We start from the raw sequence: 23,775 nt of genomic DNA, 5'->3' as shown, positions 1-23,775 counted from the left end.
CGGGCACTAGGCCAGGAAGGCCCTGACTGGGGCTTGCATCTCCTTCCTATGATTGCAGGGTTTTACTGAACCCAATCTCTTTCCCTTACCTCTAGAAAGGAACTGCCTGCTTGTCTTGGGGACATCATCCCACTCTGGGTCAAGGCTTCAGGAAGATTTCCAAGGCAGAGTGGGTGAGGAAGGTCGCCCAAGTAGAGGAAAGGAAGCTGATTCTCTGGGATTCACAGAATCAGGAAACCCCAGGAATAGGCTTGGGGTCTGAGAAGATGCTCAGGGGCATCTAACAGGAAGCCCACCATGTTGCCTGCTTTCTCTAGGCCATTCTCCACCTAACCCAGTGCCCAGCACACAAAGGGCACTTAAACACGGGCGAGCCAAATTGATTCTGATCCTTCTAAATTTCAAACCTGAGCCTCCTTGGCTGTGCCCTGGCTGCCCCAGAACTCAGGGGACAGGGTGATCACTCCTCTCTTAAGGCAGCCCCACCTCTGGCTGCACCCCATAGAGCTACCGGCGGCAGCAGAAAAGAGTTGAGGGACACACGTGATACTTCACTGGTGCTTTATTATACAGAAGAATCCAAATATTTACATCTTGACAATTCTTACACTTCACACAGCTGGAGAGGGCATGGGCCTGCAACCCAGAACTGATATAGGGGATACTGGGTGGGTGGGAGAACTTGCTACACCAGAGCAGAGGTAGTTAGAGGAGATGGTGCCAGAAAGGATTAAGGATTCTAGCTACTTCCCATCATCCTCACTTATTCAGGCCCTACCAATTGTTGGCAACTCTTCCTCCTAGAGGTTGACGAGCAAGAGGTGGGGAGAGGAAGGTGAAGAGAAGGCCCAACTAGAGGCTCTGTTAATCCATGGTCTTCAAATCTCAGCACTGAATTAAGGACTTTTCCTCTTGATGTGTACAGAGGTGCTTTAAAAACCACGGTTGACTATAGAAAGTTCTCTTCCACAAGTTGCTCTGCAAGGAGACTGTGGTTGCAACTGTTTGCCGAGGCACAACACACAGAGGCCAGAGCCACACATCCCAGGTCGGCAGTTCCCAACATTTCTTCCACCGCAGCCCTTTGGATGGATTCATCCCCGTGGACGCCATTTTGGAAGATTTCACATGCCCTGAGTTATCTGGTTTTTGATTTTGTTTCGTCAAAGACATATAAAACCTTCAAAGTCTTCTACTGATTATAATGGAGATAACCAAAAGAGTAACATACTGACTTGCTAGAAAGTCCATCAGAAACAAAGAAACTACTTCACCATCTTATTTTGGGTAAATGTACAACATCAACTAGGCTTTTTGAATAATGAAAATAGTCCATGGCGAACACCTCTCCTCCCTTCCCCCACACCTCTCCTCTGTCCAGAAGGGCCAGACTTGGCAAATGCCCAGAGCTTTAGGAGTATATGATGACGGTGGTGTCACCCCAGAGCTTGCAGCCAAAAAATCCTGGCGCCCTTTTCACAGAAGAGGCAACGTGTAGGGGACTGTTCCCATGACTCCTAAACCTCCAACACATGGCCACTTCACTCCACATTCTGCTCAACACTGCCTCCCTGGCTCCAAGGTCGGAAGTGATCACATGGGGTGGGGGTAGCTGTGAGGAGGGGCCTGGATGACTTCCTAGAAGTCAAGGCTCCCACAAATCACACACCTGGGGCACCTCAGAGAACTTTCCACGTAACAGTCACCAACTCCCAGTGCACAAAGTAGAGCAAACTCCTTCCATGAAAGGCTCTTGATCAGGGAAACAGGGAGACTAGTGGTTCTCAACCAACTGATAAATGAATTCCCCACCATCTAGTGAGTGCCTACTCTGAGGTTAACCCTGTGCTAGGACCCTAAGTTCCTTCTGTGATTACAAGGTCAGCACATTTAGCTTCAGAGCCTGTAAGAGTCCAGGCAACTTAGCTGGTCAAATGAGATTTAGAAATGTGCCAAGTTCCACTCATGGTCTCTGCCTCAACCCTCCACCTCAGCCTAGGCAGCCTTGGGGACTTGCGTCAGAATTTCCACTGGGCACTGGGGGCAGTGGGGAGATAGAAGCTAAACTGCAGGCTAGGAAGGACCTTCTCAGAGTTGTCTTAATAGTAGAGCCCCTCTTCTGAGCCTTGGATTCCCTTTTTATGTCTTCAAGAATGTCCTAGCTCTCACCTCCTCATCCTGAGATCGAACGTGTGTGTGTTTGGGGTGGGGAGCGCTAGCACACTCAGAGACACTTGGGAAACCCTAAGGTAGGAAGGTTGGGACAGGAGAGGTAGAAGCGTCATGCTTCTTTGGGGCACCCAGGGATCCCAGATTCCTATAATGCTCCCTACAAAACAATACATACAATGCAAATATCCCTCCAGTTTGCTGGCCAGGGGCTCCCTGTCCCACAGAGAAGGCAGGACCCGGGATGCAAAAAAGGAACTGGGCTTGCGGCAGGAGTTGGCAAAAGGCATATGGTGGAGAACCATGGGAGGGCAACTCAAAGCCAGAAGGAAGCCAGGCAGTCATCGACCTCCCTCTGTGTACCCCGCCAGGATCCGGCGGAGCTCTCTCTTATTGAGGGCAGAAGTTTCACTGGTGGTTGGGCTTAGGGAAGAGGTGGGACCCCATGTGGGATCCCTTTACCCCTGCCCCAACACGGGGGGCTGAGGCTGGAACCACAAAGGCAGCCTCTTCCCCATCTTCCCAGGGCAGAGCAAGAGGGACGGGAAAGTAGAGTGTGGACAGTCTTCTCTGGCTGATGGGACCATCAACTTTACCCCAGGTGAAACTCCTACGATCAGTGTTGTCTAGGATCGGTGGCACCTTGTGATGTCCCTGGGTAGCACTAGGTGGTGTAGAGGTGAGGGCCCTGGGAGGGAGCAGTGTTACATTCTGTGAGACATTAATAGATAGCCCATGAAAACCAACCAACCAAACAAAAACCTGTTGTCAAATAATTTGGGGAAGTGGGTTAAACAAAGGTCAACAGACTTTATCCCTGCGGGAATTCTTGCAGCCGTTACTATACTAATATGCACTGTGAATCTCTAAGAAAGGGACAGAACGTGTAGTATCTTCTAAAACTGATTTTAACAGAGGGTCTTTTTGCATGGCGTATCTCAAAATTAACAGGACACAGAACACATTTTGTGTCCAATCCGTGAGTCAAAGGGCAAATGCCCAAATGCCTTTGGCAGGCCCCTTATAGGTCTTTCCCTGTGAGGTCCCCCTGCCCATTGTACCCTGATCCTTGACCTGCTCGGCCCCCTACTTCAGTCACTGTTTTGTGCTTCCCTCAGCCCTCATTTCCCTTAGGCAGACAAATGTCCAGATCTCTGGTCCACAGCTTCAGATGTGACAGGGAGGAGGCCCAGAGGAAGGCCAAGGGGAACCCAGGCTAAGAAGCGCACGTTAATGATGGCCATGGGAGGGAGGAGACCAATGGAGCCCAGGGCCCGGGGACTGGGCCATCCTGCTGTGGATCATACTGTTGAGTTGTGGTTGAATTTATATTACAAGCAGCCATCATTCGTGGAGTGGGAGGGGAGGGAAGGGAAGAGATGGGAAGAAAAGAGTGAGGAGGGACATTTATAAGTGTGAGGCAAAGGCGGAGCCAGAGGGCTGGAAGGCCCTGCCCACTGGCAGGCCCCCGCCTGCTGACATGGCTCCCTCTGCCCTGAGCAGCAGTTCTCCATCCATGGAGGGTGGTGGGTTCCCAAAGTGGGTTCCCTCTGGCTCTACAAAATGGCTGCCCTCTAACCTGGGGCCCCCTGGCTGTGGACAGGAAATGAGGGTCACTGAGGGGAAGCCATAAGTCTCCAGCCCAGGGGGCCGCCCAGCCTCAGAAGCTTCCAGAATGAGATCTACATCAGAGAAGGCCACCAGGGCCTGGGTGGAATCGCAGGAGCTCTTGTCCAGCTCACTGGCAGCAGCATAGGCTAGGGGCCCTGCGGTCCCTGTGCAGGGCCAGAGCCGCCGCAGGTCATCCCGGAAGTGGGGGTTGAAGAGCAGGTAGAGCAGAGGGTTGAGGCAGGCAGGCAGGGGTAGTACCACAAGTAGCACAGACTTGACGGCCTCCGGGGTGACAGGGAAGAGGCCCAGCATGGAGGCGAAGCTGAGGAAGGCCACAGGGCAGTAAAGGAGCCCGTCTGCAAAGATGAGCCAGGCCACATGCCTCACCATGGCGCAGTCCCACACGGCCTCGAAGTCGCCCCTCGGCAAGTCGCAGTAGAGTTTGATGTAGGCACCGGCCACTACCAGGAAGCAGAAGGAGTTCATCATGACCAGGGCCACGGCGAAGCCCAGGGCAGCTGGCCGGCCCTCGGGGGGGGCATAGGGCAGGCAGAGCGGGGACGCCCCGTATTCTCCCACCGAGGCAAGTGGCAGGGCAGCGGCCAGCCCGGCCAGCAGCAGGCAGCCCAGGGCCCCGGCTCGCACGCTGCTCAGGGAGGGGGCCTTCCCATAGGCCCGGACGCAGGAGACAGAGATGCTGCACTGCACGGCGGCCAGGGTGAGCAGCAGCACGGAGGCCTCGGACCCCAGGACGGCCAGGAAGCCTGTGGCCTGGCAGCCCAGCCCCATCTCCCAGCGGGCTCCGTACTGGGAGAACTGGCCAAAGGTCAGGGCGTCGACGGAGGCTAGGAGGCCACAGGAAATGCCCGTCAAGGCGTTGGCACCCGCAAGTGCCCCTACGACAAACTTGACCGGGGGCAGGGGGCCGGGCCCGCCAGCAAAGACGCTCAGCAGCACCAGCCCGTTACAGAGCACGGAGAGCAGCGCGACGGCCCACACAGCCAGGCGGATGCCCCAGCTCTCGAAGAGGTGCTCGCAGGGCTTGAAGGGGCCTGGGGGAGAGAGGATCAGACATTACCCCTGGGTCAGAGGCTGCTGGGTCGAGGGTCCTGGGGATGAGGCCAGGGAGGCTGACACAGCCTCTGTCCTCAGAGAACTCCCAGGCTGACAGAGGCAGACCTGGTCTCTGAGAACTGTCAGGTGGGGTTGCGGGGGGGGGGGGGAGCCACAGTGGGGACATACACAGCTCTTCCTCCAAGGAGCTGCAAATGGAGTGAACACTCACCCAATACGTGTAGAAATATAAACACATAATAAACCAACTTGTACACAAAGTACAGATTCCTACAGCACAAACCCAGGCATTGAGGAAACGTTCAGCCAAGCAGTCTTTCCAGAGCAGCAGGATTTAGGGGACAGGAAGGCGCGAGGTGGCATAAACGAGTGGAGGGGGCACCCGAACTGGGATGCGGCCGGGCCGGGGACACAGAGGTGTGAGGGGCTGCCCGGAGAGGGACCAGTCTGCGTCCCAGCGCTCTGCTTCTCCGGGTCAGTGCCCAGGGATCCACTAAGGACCTGGCCATGCATTGAGTGCTGGCCAGGTGTTTGTACCTGGCTGGCTCTCCCTTGCTCTGTGACGGGGAGACAGACCACAGTCAGTATTCACAGAATCAATCAGTATTTGGGAAGAAAAGCATAATAAGTAAATGAAATTACGGATGACTCTGGGTTTTTCCAACCTGGTTTTGCACAAATGGCTGAGATCGTGGTGTTTTCCATCTCTCCCCTCAGGTTCTGTCCTTAAATCACCCTGTAACTTTGGATATGTTATGTCTTCATTTCTTTTGGCTTCAGACTCCTGTTCTGCAATGCATTTCTAGTAGCTTGGGAATTTGAGAGGCTTTTGTGGGAACTATTTTTTAAACATATTTTTTTTCCGACTACCATATAATAGATGGTCATTGTAGAAAGTTTGGAAAATATAACACGGAAAAATTAAAACTGCTTATCATCCCACCTCTCCAAAAGAACTCATCGTTTTGGTATGTTTCCTTCCATTTTTAAAAAAAATACATACATACATATACTTTTTTAAACTAAATTGGGATTTTCCGTATATAGTTTTTAATTCCCTTTTTTAAGTAAAAATTTTACTATGCACACTTTCCCGAATCTTTATCTTCCTCCAAACATGTTTTCCGTGGCTGCATAGTAAATATTTACCCATATGGATAATTTATTTGACCATCTGCACGCACGATCTATTTTTAAAGCAAGTTCAAGCTGGACTTTGCCTTTTGGAGCCTCCTCTTTAACCTCATCACTGCTGATTATTGGTTTTCAGAGGTGAAATTTCTGTGGCAGCTTGAAGCATGGGGGTTTCCAAGTCAGGAAGAAAACACCACCTGTTTCCTCCAGACTGCGTTGGTGTTCTTGCTCTGGGCTGGCACTAGAGGGCGTGCTCCACCCACTGAGTGCTGCGAGCAGGTGTTGGCAGTTGGCAAGCACTATTTTGGCTCAGCGAGAGCAATGAGAGAAGACCAAGGGGTGCGAATCAAAGAGAGATGTAAAACTGGAAAATGGAGGGGAGACGAAATAGAGAAGCACACTGTTCACTGTTTTCTGTTCATTCCGACCAGATCCTGTCCTGGCTTAAGCAATGTACTACAGCCCTCTGGGGGTGACCTGCTAGCACTTTATACACAGGGAAAGGGGCTTCTTCACTCTAAACAGGTTAGGCTGTACTGCATCAAAGGGAAAGGGAATTCTCTTTCTTTCTTTACAGCAAGATTCAGGTGAGACTCTATAGGAGACTTTCTCAGATGTAAGGGTTGGATAGTCCTGTAAGGAGTCATCCAGGGGAAAAACTGTGAAGTTTTTCCACCCTGGAGAGTTTAAAGAAAGAGAGCACAGTGATGGAGAAGGTGACCTCTCGGAGGCCCATCTGGCTCTAGGATTCTGCGAGTCTTAGACCGAGAGTGCTCAGAAGCAGTGCCACACTCCACCCTAACAATGGGGTCAAGACATTCTTTCCTGCTTCTCTCTTCAATGAGAGACACTTTCTCCTGGATGTTTAACTTCTCACTGGCTGATTTGTGAAGGTTGCTTTGACTCCTCTCTCCCCGCTGTCACCCTTCCCCCACTGCTGTTCCAAACAGCCACACAAGGGAAGAACTCCAGCTCCTTCCCTAGGAATCACCAGAGAGGCTGTCTTCCCCCCAGAATCCCAGAATGTTGGCTCTTAGGCAAAGAAGGTGCCTGAAGTGGTTATAAACATGCCAGGCTGAACTGGCATCTCATCTAAATATTTGGGTGCTCCTTCCCCAATCCTGCCCCACCCCCATGCCAAGGCACCCATCTCACCTGGAATGGGGCTACACTGGACACTGGGGTGTGGCTTTGTGTCCTCCATCTCCAGCTGGAGCTCGTCCAGATCCAGGTCATCTGAAAGGTGAGAACAGAAAGTGGCTTGGGGCCCAGGTCTTGGTGACAGTCAAGTTCCACCTTTCTCCAAATGCCCACCTCTTTAAGCAGTCATCCCCAACTCAGTCTGCTCGGCACAGGTCATCCCAGCAGCTGTGCACATCTGTTCTACTCTTGGGTGTAAACATTCAGTCAGTTCCTATTATCCACATGTGGATTATTTGCATTGTCTGTTCTTTACAGCAAACTTTCATCTGAAACTCTCTCATCTCGTCCTATAACTCAGCATGCTGTGTCCCCTCCAGGCAGCCTAGTTACCGTGCATGCTGTTTAGAGTTAGGGTGGAGGCTGCCTTAATAATGAGCTGGTAAACAAATAGTTCTCCACATTGGCCAGTCCCCCACTGTAATTCCCTGGCCAGTTGTGAACACCACGTGCTAGGAAGAACATCTTCTTTTTATTTATTTATTTTTTTGTATTTTTAGAGAAAGAGAGAGCCCAAACGGGGTTGAGGGGCAGAGGGAGAGGGAGAGAGAGAGAGAGAGAGAGAGAGAGAGAGAGAATCTTAAGCAGGCTCCATGCCCCGCACAGCGCCTGAAACGGGGCTCAAATCCACGACCCTGAGATCATACCTGAGCCGAAATCAAGAGTCGGACGCCTAATCAACTGAGCCACCCAGGCACCCCAGGAAGGGCATCTTCTTAAGACAGAGTAGTTGAACCAGGGATAGTGGGTGAGCAAAAGCCATACACTTGAGAAATGGTCAAAGCCAATGGGGGATTAACTTAGGCAAGGCATAAGTAAGTGGGAAAACCATGGCCATCCTCAAGGAGCTGAGGCCCCCTATATCAAGGGCCCTTTTTTGCTTCAGGCATAAAGGAATTGTGCTCCTATATGCTGTGTTGTTGCAGAAGGTAGAGTCAGGATGGATCATAGAAGGAGGCAAATTAACAATTCAAATGGAGAAGTTTTCATTGTTACTAACACAAATCAGCTCCCACACTTAGAGCTGACAGATAGAGAGGTGGGCCTGAGGTCCCCGGGCGCTGCATGCAATGCCTGCCATTTGCTGGGCTTCGGGCAAGTGCAGAGGACCTAGGGGATGACGAAGACATGGTCCTGCTCTCAGGGAGCTTATGGAGACGGAAGAGAATCAAGCACTCACGTCAGAATTCGCTGTGTCAACTAACAGATTTATTTAACAGTAAGGGCTAAGAGTCTCTGAGCCCCTACTCTGTGCCAGCCTCCACCCAGCAAGTCATCTTCATGGTCTCATTAACCTTCCCAGCGGCCACATGAGACAGGTGTCCTTTGACACCATTTGACAGATGAGGACACTGAGGCTCATGGAAGCGAAGCGGCTTGCCCCAGGTCTCCCAGCCGGTGCGCTACAGGGCAGAAGTCCAACCCCAGTTTGTCTGACTACAGAGCCCAGGTATTTAACCTTTATGCTCTCCTGATTTGGGGGGGGGGCTGGAGGGGATGGGGGGCAGCTTTACAGATGCACGAGCTGGGCATAATTTGTCCCCAGAGGTGCTGGAGCAGAAAGTCCCAGATGTGAGAAAGGGCACTTCTATGCTGAGTGAGAGGATGGACTAGATCTTTACTGATCCTTCCCTATTCTAAGTCTAGACCCTGCAGTTCCTTAGCCTGAGAAAATAGGATTAGAAAGATAAATCCATTGTTAAAGAAACTCTGTAACTTGTTTGAATCAAGTAGGATTTTTTTTCTTGTCTTAGTCACTATTGCAGCGTTTCCTAAACCCGAGCCTGTGAACTCCAGGGATGTTAGGGATACCTTGGGGGTCCATAAATCCTATAAGAATTTTGAAATGATCATCTTAAAACATCTTATCATTTATAAAGACAAAACTCTTGTTTGCGGCAATAATTCATCATTGAAAGACTTTTTTTTTTTTTAAGAATAAGACTTCAGTCTCTCTAGTGAGACTGGGTAAGGTGTCTGAGGCCCTAAGTGATACAAGGGACTTGCTTCTCTTCAGAAGGACGCCTGTACGTTACCCAGGCTTCAGAGACAGTGCCCTGTGGGCTTGTCCTCCACCGCACAGGTAACAGAGAGGTGACTCTGTGTCATGCTTGTCCCCATCTTTGACTCCTGTGGTTTGTTTCCTTCCTCCCCACTTAAAGGGTAAACACCTTTAGTTGGGCATTTTCCCAGGAGGCAGGAAGGCTCACTGTGGAGCTGCCCTTGGCCCAGACACCATCAGGGCGGGCAGGAGGCTGAGGTGTGCCCACAGAGTCCTGGCATTTCCTCTCCTCTTTACCTTTCATTCCCTGCCCACCGGGCTCTCCAGAATGGAGCTCAGCAATTCTTTGAAATCAGAATGCATGAATGAAACGCAAGGGGTGAAGCCCGCGGACTCTGTCCGAGGCTGGGAAAGTCACAGCCAAGGTGTTAAGTAACCACTCTTCAAACAAGGAGGAAATCAAATCTGGCTGCAGCCGAAGTTCCTGGCTTTCTTCCTCAAGGCTTATTAGCTCCCACAGGAAGTGGGGGGCCCTGCCCTAGCTCCCGTTACCGGCGGCAGGCAGCCCACAATTCTGACGCCCTGTGGCTCTCCAAGACCTAAGCCTGGTGGAAAGTTTCACCTTGAGGAAGGAAAGTTTCCATTCCTCCTTCCAGCCCCCTGAGGGAGTGGACCGCAGACAGACATCCGGGAATGTCCCCTGGGGACAGCTGTCTGCCGGCCTAAAGCCAGCCTGGCCACTGGGCTCCTCATGGGGTCCTCACACCCTCCCCGGGGAGGGGTCTGGGAGAGAGACCCCAGAGACCCCCCAACTGCTTGCACAACACTGGCCTCCGCAAGCTGTGTCCCGGACTAGACAACGCCCCTTCCCCCCGCACGCACACGGGGAGGCTCCCCGTAAGAGTGGTACTGGTACCAGTGAGTGCCGTCTCTACAGCCTGTGGGTGTGTAGTATCGTTCTCATGGTACAGAGCAAAAAAACAAGGCTGAGCAAGGTTAAATAGCTTGTCCCAGGCAACTCAACTGGTAAACTGTGTCGTTGGGTTTAGAACCCAGGTCTGTCTACACCAACATAAGACGTTTTTCTTACATGTTTCGTTTTGATTTTTCTGTTTAGCTTCTCCATGGACATAGTGTGGAGAGGGGGGTAGAGACTGAAAAAGAAATCCAACTATCAGGGGCCCTTTTTGGCTTCTTCCTACTTCTACCTGTGTTCTGTCCCATCGGGTGAAGGTGAGGGGGATGGAAGCCCTCCTCTCTGCCCCTTTATCTAAGACACCACTTGACAGAGGATCCTTAAGCCCCCTCAGCTGCCTACCTCCACCCTTCCTTCCCTTTACCCTAACTGTTCCCGAAACAGACCCATGTGGTCAAGACCCCTGTGGCCCTTCTCAACAAGGTCCTCTTGCACCCAGTGGCCTGTGACAGTCCCCACGCTGTTCCATTTGGCTCTAGGACGTCTAGTGAGGGGACTTTTTTTTTAAGCAGGTTTAATTTAATTGATTTAATTCAATCCTGCTTGGCTCAGGTTGATTAGAAAGTGGATGTCTACTCTGAGAATGCCCTGAAGTTGAAGGGCCCATGTAGCCAGGAGGCAGCTGTGGAGAAGGAACGTGTGAGCCACGAGGGCAGGGGTGCTCCGTAAGACGCAGCTCAGGGAGCCCCTTGTGAACCGCCAAGGGCTTGGCAAATACGGAAACATTACCACTGCCCTTGTCATCCTCACCTGCTCCGCAAGTACTTCCGGGCTACATCCTTGGAGAGGCAAGGTGCAGAGGTCACCTCCCACGTCACCCTTGCGGTTTCCCTCCGCAGCCCCTGCCAGAGCCCCTCTCAGGGTCCCCCAGGCCTCCTCCCTAACTTCCTCTCTGAGCCAGCCCCGCCCCTGGCCCAGGGCCCCCATCACTCACAGTGGTTCTCAGCTTGTCCGGCCAGAAGGCCGGGGGGCCTCTTCGGAGCCTCCTCCTCCTCAAGGTGAAAGTCCTCAGCCTCCCACTGCCCAGAAGCCTTGAAGAAGCCGGCACAGACGCCATAGGCACAGCACTGGTAGGCATAGGGCACCTCCAGGATCCTGGGGGCCGAGGGGGCACAGGGGCAAAATGAGCTGCCTTAGGAATGGTTAGGATGCCAACCCACGGACCCGGCACTCAACACCGGCCTTTCAAACCCGATTATGGTGCAGGCAGCCCCCTGGGCTTTCTTTGTACGGATCTTACAGTCTGGCTTCTGCCTCTGAAGGGCTCTGGCATCTTCCAATCTTTTCCTCACTCATCTTGAGAATGAGATGGTAAGATAAACTTTCCGCCGTTTATGGAGTCCCCTCAGTAGGCTCAGAGTGGGGAGCAGCTCACCCAAGATCACACAGCACTCTGGGGCTCTGCTCCCCTCCCAGCCAGCAACTCTTCCTTCAGATTCCAGGAGACGGGGATTCTCCTAGTGACTCTTGCTTTACCCTTGCCCTCAGGAAGACCCACGCCCTGGCCCCTGGCCCCACCCCTGGGCAACAGCAGAGCTGAATTTGGTGCCCTCTGAGGGCGAGGGCGGATGCCTCCAGGCATCTCGTTAGCTGGCAGAGGCGGCGGCTTGGGCCACACAGGCTGTGGTCCCGCTGCAGGCAGAAGGCCTGGATGTCATTAGCGCCAGGGACCGGCCGGGCTGCTTGTTTCCCACTCCTGACCACAGGGGCCCAGACGCTGCCCAAATGAGGACAGGCAGTCTGCGTGCACTGAAGGGGACAAGGAGCAAGGAGGTCCAGGGGGACTGCACATCACCGTACTCCTGTCCTCACGGGAGGGCTCAATGTCCCCTGGGGCTGATGGTTGGGACAGAAAGAAATGCTATGAATGAGATGAAGAAGGGGAAGCGTGAGCCCTTCCCACACAGTAGTGGCCAAACCCTATGCCTCTGGGCCATCAGGTTTTTCTCGAGGTGAAGCCCTATGGCTTTCTCTCTGTCCCTCCACAGCCTCCCCAGCGACTCCGGGGCAAACCAACCTAGGAGTGGGGGAAAGCCAGGCGCTCACCTCAGTTTTGGGAAATTGTCCTTGGAGAAGGCCTGGGATAGAGCCAGGTTCCCTTTGAGCTTCAGATGCATCAGGCCCCCAAGTCCAGCCAGGGGCAGTGTGGTCAGCTGGTTGTCTGTGAGGTCCCTAGGACAGTGGATGGTCAGGGTTATTGGCAGTCAGTGGGGTTGCTGAGGGGCAGGGCTGTGCTGAGGGTGTGACCAGGGTGCCTGGGATGGAAGCAAGAGGAGAGGAGCAGAGGACAGAAGATCAGCATAGAGAGACGAGAGCACTGAATGCTGGGGGAGGAGGATGGTCAAGGGTTGCTAGAGGCACGACGCATAACTCACTCACTCATTCATTTATTCATTCATCAAATACCATATACCAGGGACTGCTCTAAGGTAATGCGAAGCCATCCCCATTTGTAGGTCACAGAGTCCCTTAACCACAGCTCCTATGCCCAGGTCCCAGTCCCGTGCAAGGGCCCCTATCCACCCACTAGGGCATCTGCCTGTACCTGCTTGTCCCTATTCCCCTGCTTTTCTGACAACACGGGAGGCCAGAGTCGGGGATCGGACAGAGCTGGCCTCTAGCTACATGCAGGGGTTTGGTCATCCATTCTGTTTTGCAGGGATGGCTTTGTAGCCAGAGATGAGGACATGCATGGTCCTCTACTGGAGACACATTACAGGGAACCAGGGCTCCAAACCAAACACCAGAACCACAGACTGTGCGTCGTGGAAACGGCCTGGACTAGAAGGCAGGAAACCTGGCGCTGTCACCGACTCCCTGCATAACCAAGGGAAGTCACAAATCTGCCTGAGTTTCAATGTCCTCATCTTTCAAAGGGATAAAAATATCCACCCTACCTATCTGGCAAGAGTAGAGCAAACAGGAGAGGGAAGACCGAAGTGCGAGGCTTTTTTGCAAGGCTCCGGCCCAGAGCCCAGAGAGTGGCAGACGGGAGGGGCACTGTGAACCGCCTGGGAGGCTTGCATTCTGGCCTTGCTTTGAGCAAGCTTCTCCCCCCTGGGCCTGGAGGCCTCCCATGTGAAGTGAGGGATTGGGCTGGATGATCTCTGAGGCCAGGGCTGGAGCTAGCCCATAAGGGAGTCTAGGCATTAATCAGAAAAGGGTCCTGTTGGGGTGGACACACCTTTGGGACATGCAAGCAGGCAGTCAGCTCACCCTTGGGTGAGAGCCCTTGTGCATGCAGTACACAACCTGCACCACAGTACGTGGCAGCCCCATCAGAGGTCCCTTCCAGCTGTGACCTAGTGACCATGCAGCCAGTACTATATGCTCCCTGTTGGCATCCTATGTAATTTAGGGGACCTGTGATCCTCTGCCACCCTGCAGAATGGCAGCCCTCTAGAGTTACTACTCATGCAGGGGACTGCTGAGCTGAGACCCTGGGTTCCCACATCTGTGGCCACTGTCCCAGGTCGTGAAGGAGTTTCGGGCTCGAACATCCTCTTTGTTGGTACATGTAGAGGCTGGGGGAAGGGCCCAAGACAGGGGGGCACTGGGAGGGCCAAGGCCGCCAAAATGTTGCCGAACATTAGCAGATGATATTCCAGAGCTTGCAGGAGGCAGGCTCTCTGTTTATCAGGCCCCCCAGTCTGTCAAACGGACTGTCAGAATGATTGATTAGGCTGGAGGCCACCTCCCCGGGATGTGTGGTCAGACATTCATGCATGTCCCTACTCTGGGGTGGGCCCTCCTGCCCCCCCTTGGCCAGCCCACGGTCCTGACTGGTCTCCATCAAGTGGGAGGAGAGTGCAGCGAGCACTTACAGCTTGACTAGGGAGCGTAGGGTCACGAAGGCCTCAGGGTGGATGGACCGGATGGCGTTCCAGCTCAGGTCCCTGTGGACGGAGAGGGTATTACAGGTGGGACCAGCGACATGTGGAGGACTCATTGTTCCCATCCTGAGTTCTCCTTCCCTCACTCCCCATCTGAGCTGCCCCCCCGTAGCAGAACCCTCAGCCTTTTGGGGAAGGCACCTGTTGCCTGGCTCCCAACCTGGCTGTGGCGACAGAAAAAGGGATTTGGCAGATTGGTTTCCGAGCCTCAACTCCTGGGTACCAGCTGGAGAAGCGGCTTCAGAAGCCATCTGGGGGGGGGAGGCACCTCTCGTGTGTGTGTTTGTGTGGGTGTGTGTGCGCGCGCACACATGCACGTGCGGTGGGGGCAGGGATATAGAGCAGGGACACTTTGTGCATGCCACTGCCATGTGTGCTATGGGTATAGAGCATGCCTGGGAAAGGGGCACAGTGGGCCCCTATAGGGTCCACCCCTGGATGCTGCAGGATACTTACAGGGCTCGCAGGGAGCTCAGCTGGCTGAAGGTGTCAGCTCCAATTTCCCAGATGCGGTTGTGTTGGAGGCCGCTAGGGCAGCAAGAGAGACTGGATGAGCCAAGAGGCTCAGACCCTGGCTCAGTTCCACGCCCCCCCCCCGTGCACTAAGAGGAAGAAAGGAGAGCCCCCCACTTCTCCTGGCATGGGAAGAAAGGGCCCAGCCCGCGGAAGTCACCAGAATTAAAGGGAGCACAAGGGGATCCGGTTGCCTTGGGTAAGTGGGTCAGGAGACAAAGCCACAAAACCATCCCTGTGGCCCAAAAGAGAGTCAGTTTCCAGGGTTCCCACCGGGGCTGGCTCCCAGCCCAGCCAACCTCGCCCCTGGGTCCTCCAGACCTTAGTCCGGCAGCAGAACACTGCCCCGCCCTTGGATGACCCAGTGGCTGGCCCAAGCTGGGGAGCAGAGCTCAGTGGACTGCTTCTCTGAATGGGAGATGGAGCCTGTACCTCAGCAACGCTGAAGACCCTCTTTCCTTTGGCATCTAGACAAACAGGACAGACCCTCACACCCCTATCCTGCCTGGGCCCCAAAAGGCGTTGCCCTGCCTAGGGTCAGGGGACAGACATGGGAGGCTCAGGAGACCCAGCAAGTTTGAAAAAACAGAAGCTGGGTGAAAAGAGCTTAGAGCATTTTTTAAGTGATTTTTTTTCCTTGTCAAACGTGAATCCTGGGTTTCTCCTCCTGTGTATGAGTGTGCGCGTGCACAAAGACACACTTGTGTCCTGCCTCCCAGCCCTGATGTGCCTGACCCTGGCCCCCTACTGGCCCAAATCACTACTGACTTTCATCGTTGTGACTGACCCTCAGTGAGCCACCTTGGGCCTGTTTGTGTGGGCCCATCATCTGTGGTCCCTGGAGGCCTCGTCTAGGCCTCTGCTGAGCCCCCAGCCCTAACCCCCAGATATAACAAGCTCAGAGAAGGGAGAAATGTCCGAGTGTACACGCTGACCCCCTCCCCTCAGATGTGCCCCAAGTCTGGCTTGCATGCCTTCACCTTGCCCCTGCCCCCCCCCGCAACTCACATTTCCTCCAGCTTCTGACACCTGTGCAGGCTAGGCAGCTCCTCGATTTGATTATGGGACAATTCCCTGGGGAAGAGAGACTGGATGAGACACTAGGCTCAGACCCTGGCTCAGTTCTACACCCTCCGCGCACTAGGAGGAAGACAGGAGAGCCCCCCACTTCTCCTGGCATGGGAAGAAAGGGCCAGGTGAGGCAGGTGAAGACCTGAGACCAGGTGAGGATGAAGCTGGGGGCCAGGAGAAGCAGCTCTGGCAGGACGTGCCTTCCTGTCAAGCAGCCAAGGGCTGGGAGGACCCTGCAGGGATGTGGCTGTTGACACACCTCATGGCAATGAGACTTCTCTTCCCTTCCCCCTGCTGAGTCCTGCTCCTCACCACAGGGCCTGGATGGGGCTGATGTGGCATTTTTCCAGCAGGGCTGCCCTCAACCACATGAGGGCCTGGGGGACCCTGGAGGGTCCTTGGGGGAGGGGGACAGGAAGTGAGAGGGGCACGGAGATGAGCAAAGGAGCAGAGGGTGCAGAGACTCTGAGACGGTCAGCAGGGACCATGTCAGGCCTTACTGGGCAAGCTGGCCAATGCCAATCCAAGGAAACGTCACCTGTAGCCCCCACACACAGAGCCCCAGGGAGGGTAAGCTGGAGCCTGTGGGGCTCATCTGACCCAACCCCTTCATTAACAGATGAGGACACTGAGGCACAGAGGGGGACAGAACCTGCCAAGGACACACTGCCAGTCAGTGGCGAGGCTGGGTCTGGCACCCGTGTCTCCAGACACCCAGTCTGGCGCTGCTGCATGTGCAATGTCTCCTGGGTCAGTCTTCCCATCCTCAGCTGTGGGCTTGGGTCCCTGCGGAGGAGCCTCAGATTCCGGCTGGATTCAGGAGGGAGAAGAAAACTCCCCTTGACTTCACAGGCCACTTAAATACCTCCATGGTTCCAGAAGAGATTAACGTTCTTCTTACTAGATAAGTAATGCCACTGACTGAGCGCCTATCATGCGCTAGCACTACGTGCTATGTGCAGGACATACATTTTTTTTCACACATTTATCCACATTTTGCTGATGAGGCATCGAAGCCCTGAGACCTTAGACAGTGAGTCCAAATTCATACAGCTAGTAAGTGGCAAAGCTGGGCCTCAAACCCTCGTCCGACTCCAAAGGCCATTGTCCTTTTGCCCCGAACAAGAGAGGACAGCCCAGTCCCTCCCGGGCAGTTTCTCAGCAGAAGCCCAACTTGTCCCACTCTCCAGAAAGAGTGGTAACCCAGGGGGACAGAAGCAGGAGGGCCCCTGCCAGCCCATGGGAGCAAGGGCACAATGCCAAGACCGGAGAATGCTCGTGAGCCACTCACAGGACTCGGAGCCTGGGTAGCTGTTGGCACAGCCCCGGTGGGAGCAGCTGGATGCCTGCGCGGGTCAGGGTCCTGCGGAGAGAGCAGAGACAGAACTGGCACCGGGCCCAGGGCCCTGCCATCCCCAGCCCCCCGTCTCCGGCTCCGGGCCTGGTACTGACATGGGAGTTCTGAGCTGACAGAAGTGGCAGGAGGCACAGGGCAGGCGTGGGGCCGCAGGGGGAGAAAGCAGCAGGCCTGGCATCTGAGCACAGAGCTCCCCTGGGACTGGAGGCGGCGGGGGGCGGGGTGGTGGTGGTGGTGGGCAACAGAGAGAGAGAGACACAGCCCGGGGACTCTCTGCTTGGCAGACAGCCCACCACACCCACCCATCGTGTCCCCACCCATTGTCTCATAGTGGTCCCCGGCAACACGGACAGGAACTAGAATCTGTCTGCCCTCCTTAGAGATGGGGGTAGCCGTGGGCAGGGAGTAGGTAGGAAAGACGAAACAAAACCACCCCAGCGGGGCCATGGGAACCACGCGCGGAGTCTGCTCCCTGTGCCCCTGGGGAAGAGGAAAGGGGTGGGAAAGAAGGGAAGGACCCGGGGCTGGGACAGAGAGGGCTGTGGGGGCAGGTCTGGCTAGGGACAGGGTGTCCCAAGAAAGACCCAAGGCCAGGGTCATTCTTGAGGAACTATTAGTTCCATCATGGAAAATTTTCCAGATGCCAGCAAATCTCAGGGAAGACAACAGAGGCACAGAGGAGAGAGAGTTCCTGTGTCAGCCGCGCCGTGAGCGAGCTGGGTGACACGGGGCGGGCCGCTGGCTTCCCACCACTCTCTCTGGGTGTTTGCTGGGCCGTCCCATTCATCGTCTTAAATGTACTGAGGGCCTACTGAGCTCTGACACCCCTCCCCCACTCTACAGGCTATAGTAATAGAAAATATGAGAAAATCCTTGTTGGAATCATGCTTCAGAAAGGCAAAGGAGATGTGTCTCCACAGCCTTTCTCCCCCTGGCATGGGTCCTCAGCATGCTCACGGCTTGGGGTTAGGAACTCTGAAGTCATGCCTGAAAAATCCAAGCATGGTCAGGAGAAGACCAGCCTCCTCACCCCGGAACCATCTGCCACCTCTGGCCTTTCCTGCAGCAGTGCCATATCAGGAGATGGCCATGGGCCCCTGGGGCTGAGCCAGGTGACCTCTGGGCCAGGCTGGAGCCAGCAGCAGAAGCAGGCCAGATAAGGGGCAAGCAAAGGAGCTGGGCAGCCTGCCGGGGGACAGGCAGACAGAACACCTCCTGGGGGCAAAGCAGGGGCACAGAAGAGGTAGAGGCTGAGTATATCCACTCACAGGATCTCCAGGCTGGTGGTCCCTTTGAGATCTGGGAACTCCTGGATGTCCGTGGCACCATTCAGGGATCTGGAAACAGATGCGACAAACTTGGAAGGGTGGGGTCAGGGCATCTTGATATCTGGGCTCCCCACCATCATTGATCTCCCCTGGAGAGACCCTACCTTTGGGGGAAATGTCATCTTTCCCCCCAGCCTCAAAATACCCCAGCTACTCAGGCCCTGTTGGGGTGGAGCTTGGCTCAGCAGGGTCCAAACTGCCATTTCCTTAAGTTGGCCCAGCCCCCAAGAGTCGCCAACGGGAGAACACAACCTGGCATCTGGGCCCCAGCATGCAAAACACAACAAATGAACAAAGAAAAAAAAATACAGGCAAGGGACATGGGAATGGCGTCTGTCTAAAAGGCTCCAGCGTGGGAGCCTCTGAAAAAGTTCTTGCCTGCAGGGGTTTGCTTATTAGAGTCTGAGATAGGGTCTCCCCCAAACTGTCATCCGCTAAAGCTTTATCACAACCTTCCCACCGGCTCTCTCTTAGATTGCTTTAGACAGATGGCTTTTCCCCTCCCCGCCGTCCCCACCAGTGAGGACAGGGACCCAACCAGGCACAGCAAAAATGGGTCCTGCCAGACCACAGGGAGGCAGTGTAGGCTCCAGAAAGGACCCTCTTGGATCTGGAGTCCAGGGTCCCAGCTCAGGGCAGAGCAGAGCCCGGGAGCCTTGGGATCCATCTACAAAATGTGCTACCACCACCCACCTCACACGGTTAGAGTGACAACGAAAAGTGATAATGGACATGAAGGCGAAGTGTGTGCTCGAAGATGTTAGTTATGTTCCTGGGATGCCATATGTGGCGTGTAATCCGTGGAAGATTTTTGAAGAAGTGGGACTTGGGCTGGGAATGAAAAGAATGGGAGAAAGGAAACAAGGGAATGCCGTCGGGTCCAAAGCCATAAAGGTGGTGCAGCAAAGGGCCGAGGGACCCATGCTCCAAGGTCACTGGAGAACCAGACCCTTATCCCATCATTGGTTCCTTCAGCAAGTATTTATGGAACAGGTCCCTGGAGCAGGACCCTGAAGAGGCCAGATAAAACTCCTGGGCTCTTTCACTCATCTGGGATTTGGAAGGAAGCCATGGGGAGCTGAAGGGAGGCTGTTCAGTGCAGCCAGATCTGGGAATAGGCCTGAGCAGAGGCTGCAGCACCGAAGACCAGGCCTTGTAGTGGCGGCTGTGCCTGCAGGTGTGAGACCTGCAGAAGGGAGCCAGGAGGTGGCGGGAAGCAGGGAGGCCTGGGGGAGGTCCAACTTACAGTGTGTGCAGTTTAGGCAGGTACTGGAATGCTGACCTTCCCACAAACTGGATCGGGTTATCATAAAAGTGTCTGGAAGAAAAAGACCCAAACACTGAATTTAGTTATTCGGTCCTTTGAGCCGGGACCTAGGCCGATCTCTGCTTCGTCCTCTTACCCCTGAGACGGGGAAAGAGCACACAGGGGAAGGCACCCCCTCCCAGAGTCTGGCCTCCCCAGCCCCGGCCCCCCTCCCCCAAACACAGCTCCGCACCAGGAGATGGGAGAAGTGAGTACTCACATTGTCTGCAGCAGAGGGTTCCCCATGAAGGCCTTTTCTGGGATGGCCCTGATGTTGTTGTTATGGAACCCTCTGGAAGACAACACCATGAGTCAGTGAGGACTTGGAGAGAGGTGTGGAGAGGGAGAGATGGAATTCCATGAAGCTTCTGGAAAGCTGACTAGAAAGGCCGTAAGACCAAAGAGATGTCAGCCTGGAGACTTGGGGTTCACCTCCTGCCTGGGACGTGTCCATTCCGTAACACACCCGTCCTTTTCTCTGACACTTGTAAAAGGAGGGAAAAGTGGAGCCTCAGGGAGCCGGGGGGCCGGGGAGCAACTTGGGAGCAGGAGGCTGAGTTCAGATCCCAGGAGACACGTCCTCTCCTCAGTCATTTGTGGAGGGAACCCCACAGGGTCCCCAAGAGGAAGCTGAGGGTGTATAAGAAAAACAGAGCTTCTGGGGGTTGCAGGGATGAGAGATGTTCCCCAAATGGAGGCTGGCTTGGATTCCAGGCCTGAAGACTAAGGAATCTAGAAGGGCAGCGGCAGCAGGAAGGAGGTACCAGCTCAGTGTCCAGGGCTCTGGAAGCCAGGAATTATGAGTTTGGTTAGTTGGGGCAAACATTTTAAGATAAAAGTTGGACTGAGAAACACATGATCCAGGTTGAGCAGGCCCCCCCCAGCCACCCTTTTTTCACTGGAGATTTCTAGTGTCTCCTCATGCCTTCCCTGCCTCCACGCCCTCTCTCTCTTCCCTCCCCTCTCCTCATTATTCCCACCTTCAGGCTCGCCCCACAGGTCCCCCCAGACACCCCCAGCCCATGCCACCCGCCTAGGCTGCTCTCCTCATTCTCTCAAATTCCTTTGTGAATTTGCTCATTATGTTTTTGGACTCTTCCTTTATGTCTAATGCTGAGCTAAGCTCTGAGAGATTTAGAAGTTTCTCTAAACTTGTCCTCAAGCAGCTTTCTCTCAGTAGATGTAGAGATACAGAGACAGACAGACAGACACACCTATACTCATTGGGGACTCATTGGCAGTGGAGGACTTCTGACCCTTCCCCCAAGTTGGTCCGGTTGCTCCTTATCTGCTACACACACCTGGAATTCATACCTTCCAGCTTCTGATGGGGGGGGGGGGCGATGGGGGGGTGGCATGGTGTTGGTCCAGCAGGTCTCAGACGGTAGTTTGAGTAAAGATGCTAGGCTGCCTGAAAGTGTGGGGCTCTGCTCAGAAATGTCAGGCTCCCTTAATCTGGTGCTGCTTTACTAACAATAGATCTCCTACTGCTTGCCAAGAGCCTCTCCTCCAGGAAGGTTGGTCTTTCTTGTGGTCATCTCTCTGCCCATTGAACTTCCAATCTCTACCTACTTGGTTCTTCTGTCTGAAACGCCACCCCCCCCCACTCCCCTATCATGGCCACCTAAATCCCATCCATCCTGTAAGACTAATCTCAGAAGTATTCGTCCACAATGTTCTTGCCACATCACTCGGGATTCCCAGTCATTTTAGCTACTACTGTACAATTAGGGCTGGAATTATATACCGACCCGAAGCTGCTCTGTCCTGGCCCCTGACAGACCTAAAGGGTCCTCGGGGATAGCCCAGGTCCATCTGAATCCTTGATTATGTTTAGTAGCAAGCAGAGGGCTTGGCACAGTTGGTGCTAAAACAGAATAAAAAGAAGAGGTGTCCCTGGGGAACCACATCCAGCTTCTCATCTCCTCCTTGGAATCAGGTGCTGAGGAGTGACCCTGTTAACCAGCCCCCAGCTCCTCTCCTCATTCATCTCTGGACGCACCCCAACCAAGGCAGGGGCAGTGCCAGGCCCAGCCTACCAGGAGGTGTCGTGTGCCATGTGTCTCTCCAGGCTGGAAGGGCCCACGGCCATTTCTGCTGATGACACACCACTCGGAAACGCTCCATGACAAACTAATGAGGTCTGTGACTACTCAGACCCGCGCTGGGGGCCGGGGAGGGCACCCAGCTCCAGTTTTTACAGACCACGGGAGATGAGGGTGTGAGGGAGGCCCAGGGCTGGCGGCGTCAGCCCCTGCCCTTGGGAGAAGAGAGGATACCCCCGGAAACCAGCAGAGATGCTTACAGTTCCTGCAGTCTGCCCAGTGTCCGGATGGCGATGGGGAACTCCTGCAGCTCATTATAATTCAGGTCTCTGGAATGGAAAGCAGAGCCGTCATTAGAAGGGTGGCTTAACAGGGCATGTCACGGCCCCTGAGAAACACAAACTTGGCTCTGGGATTGGCCGGAGAGATGCGTTTTCCAATTTGTCAGATCCAGCTGTCAGTGCCTAGAAACACATTTTTGGAATGTTCATATTCCATTCCTACTCCACAAGTCCTCAGGCTTGAAGGCTTCCTGGCAGCAGAACTGTTTTGAGGAGACCCGTGAGGGATATGGATACCTGGAACTGACTCCTTCAGGAACAGTCCCCACTGGCTGAGGAAAATACCTCAAGCCTTTGGAGACATCAGTGGCTGGGGAAGGGATGGAGGGGAGAATGAAGCCATCTTTACCACCTTGTCACCCACACTAGGGATTCTGGAAGGTTCCGTCAGGTGACTACTTTGGCTAGTTGCGGCCTCTGCCGTCTACCAGAAAGATCACTGCTTCTTATCTTTGGGTGGTGGCAGGATGGCTTACACGTTTCTTCATTTCCTGATTTTTTTTTTTTTTTTTACAATGAACATGTGTCACACGTACAATCAGCAAACAATGGAGGCAATTTTAAAAAGTAGTAGCCAGTAGGGGCGGCTGGGTGGCTCAGTCGGTGAAGCGTCTGACTTCAGCTGAGGTCATGATCCCAGGCCTGGGATCGAGCCCTGTGATGGCAGGCTCCTTGCTCAGCGGAGAGCCTGCTTCTCCTTCTCCCTCTGCCCCTCCTCTCGCTCGTACTCTGTCTCTCTCTTCTCTCAAATAAATAAATAAAATCTTAAAAGAAAAAGTAGTAGCAACCCAAGTTGGAAAGGAAGCAGAGAAACATGCATTCTAATACATGATTAGCAGGAGTTTAAATGTACATAATCTTTTAGATATGATTCAACAGGATCTTTTCAGATTAAAAGATTCATACCTAGTCACCCCAAGTCCAGGAATCTGTCCTACAGAAAAGCACCCCCCCCCGGGTGTAAAGGTATATGGACGGGGATGCTCAGCACAGTGTTGTTTAGGCAGCAGGGGCCAGACTGTTGGCCCACACATGATCACAGCTTTGCTCATTCCACCCTCTTAAGGGGTCTTCTGTGTTTGTGCCCTTCTGGCAAGGACGGGGTAACGGGAGAGAGGAGAAATGCACAAGACCAAGAGTCAATCGGATTTTCATTAGAGAAGATTTGGAACTGCCTGTGACAAAGGAGCTCCAAAGTCAGGGGGGCCCTGCCAAAAGAGAGGGGTGCTTGCATTGTGGGGAAGACAGTACAAGGTGACTGGGGAGTAGGGAGTAAGAGCCACAGAAGACTTTCCGGGAGTTTTGCTCTATGTTTCGTGATGGGATTCTTTCCCTACCACTGCTATGAGAGACTTCAGAAGAGATAATCAACCCTCAAGATTTTTTTAAATTTATTTTTTAAAAGATTTTTATTTTCAAGTAATCTCTACACCCAATGTGGAGCTCGAACTCACAACCCTGAGATTAGGAGTTGCATGCTCCACCGACTGAGCCAGCCAGGTGCCCCTCAACCTTCAAGATTTTATTGTTATTATTTATTTATATATTTTTAACTTTCAAGATTTTAAAGTTGACTTTTGTTTCCCTCAGTGGCCAATGAGTTAGCCCCATATGGAAATGTGCCTGATGGTGCAGGGGTTGCCTCGGTGTCTCCAGATTCCCGTGGCTGAAGTCTGTGGTACAGTCTCAGGTACAGTGTCCCTCTTGACCCCCCAGGATGACCCCAGCCCAACTTCTCTCAGTCTTTTCAAGCCA

The 23,775-nt window shown here is 53.8% G+C and overlaps 1 protein-coding gene across 1 annotated transcript in view; it reads right to left on the bottom strand.

Moving 5' to 3' along the window:
* Window positions 1–3,063: 3,063 nt before the first annotated feature.
* The window catches only part of LGR6 (leucine rich repeat containing G protein-coupled receptor 6), a 116,830-nt gene continuing 96,118 nt past the window's right edge, over window positions 3,064–23,775 (bottom strand). Inside the window, exons 7-18 of the mRNA XM_025855219.2 lie at window positions 21,940–22,008; window positions 19,855–19,926; window positions 19,575–19,646; window positions 18,269–18,337; window positions 16,935–17,006; window positions 15,581–15,646; window positions 14,516–14,587; window positions 13,991–14,062; window positions 12,213–12,338; window positions 11,101–11,261; window positions 7,144–7,224; window positions 3,064–4,832 (exon numbers count right to left, since the gene is read on the bottom strand). Coding sequence (XP_025711004.1) covers window positions 3,577–4,832; window positions 7,144–7,224; window positions 11,101–11,261; window positions 12,213–12,338; window positions 13,991–14,062; window positions 14,516–14,587; window positions 15,581–15,646; window positions 16,935–17,006; window positions 18,269–18,337; window positions 19,575–19,646; window positions 19,855–19,926; window positions 21,940–22,008 — 2,188 coding nt within the window. The 3' untranslated portion in view covers window positions 3,064–3,576. The remainder of the gene's footprint in view (window positions 4,833–7,143; window positions 7,225–11,100; window positions 11,262–12,212; window positions 12,339–13,990; window positions 14,063–14,515; window positions 14,588–15,580; window positions 15,647–16,934; window positions 17,007–18,268; window positions 18,338–19,574; window positions 19,647–19,854; window positions 19,927–21,939; window positions 22,009–23,775) is intronic.

The sequence above is a fragment of the Callorhinus ursinus genome, unplaced genomic scaffold (assembly GCF_003265705.2).
Source record: "Callorhinus ursinus isolate GAN/ISIS: 27379988/994484 unplaced genomic scaffold, GSC_fseal_2.0 scaffold57, whole genome shotgun sequence".
Classification (NCBI taxonomy): Eukaryota; Metazoa; Chordata; class Mammalia; order Carnivora; family Otariidae; genus Callorhinus; species Callorhinus ursinus.
The sequence above is the reverse complement of the archived record's forward strand: the minus strand, read 5'-3'. Positions and strand labels throughout refer to the sequence as shown.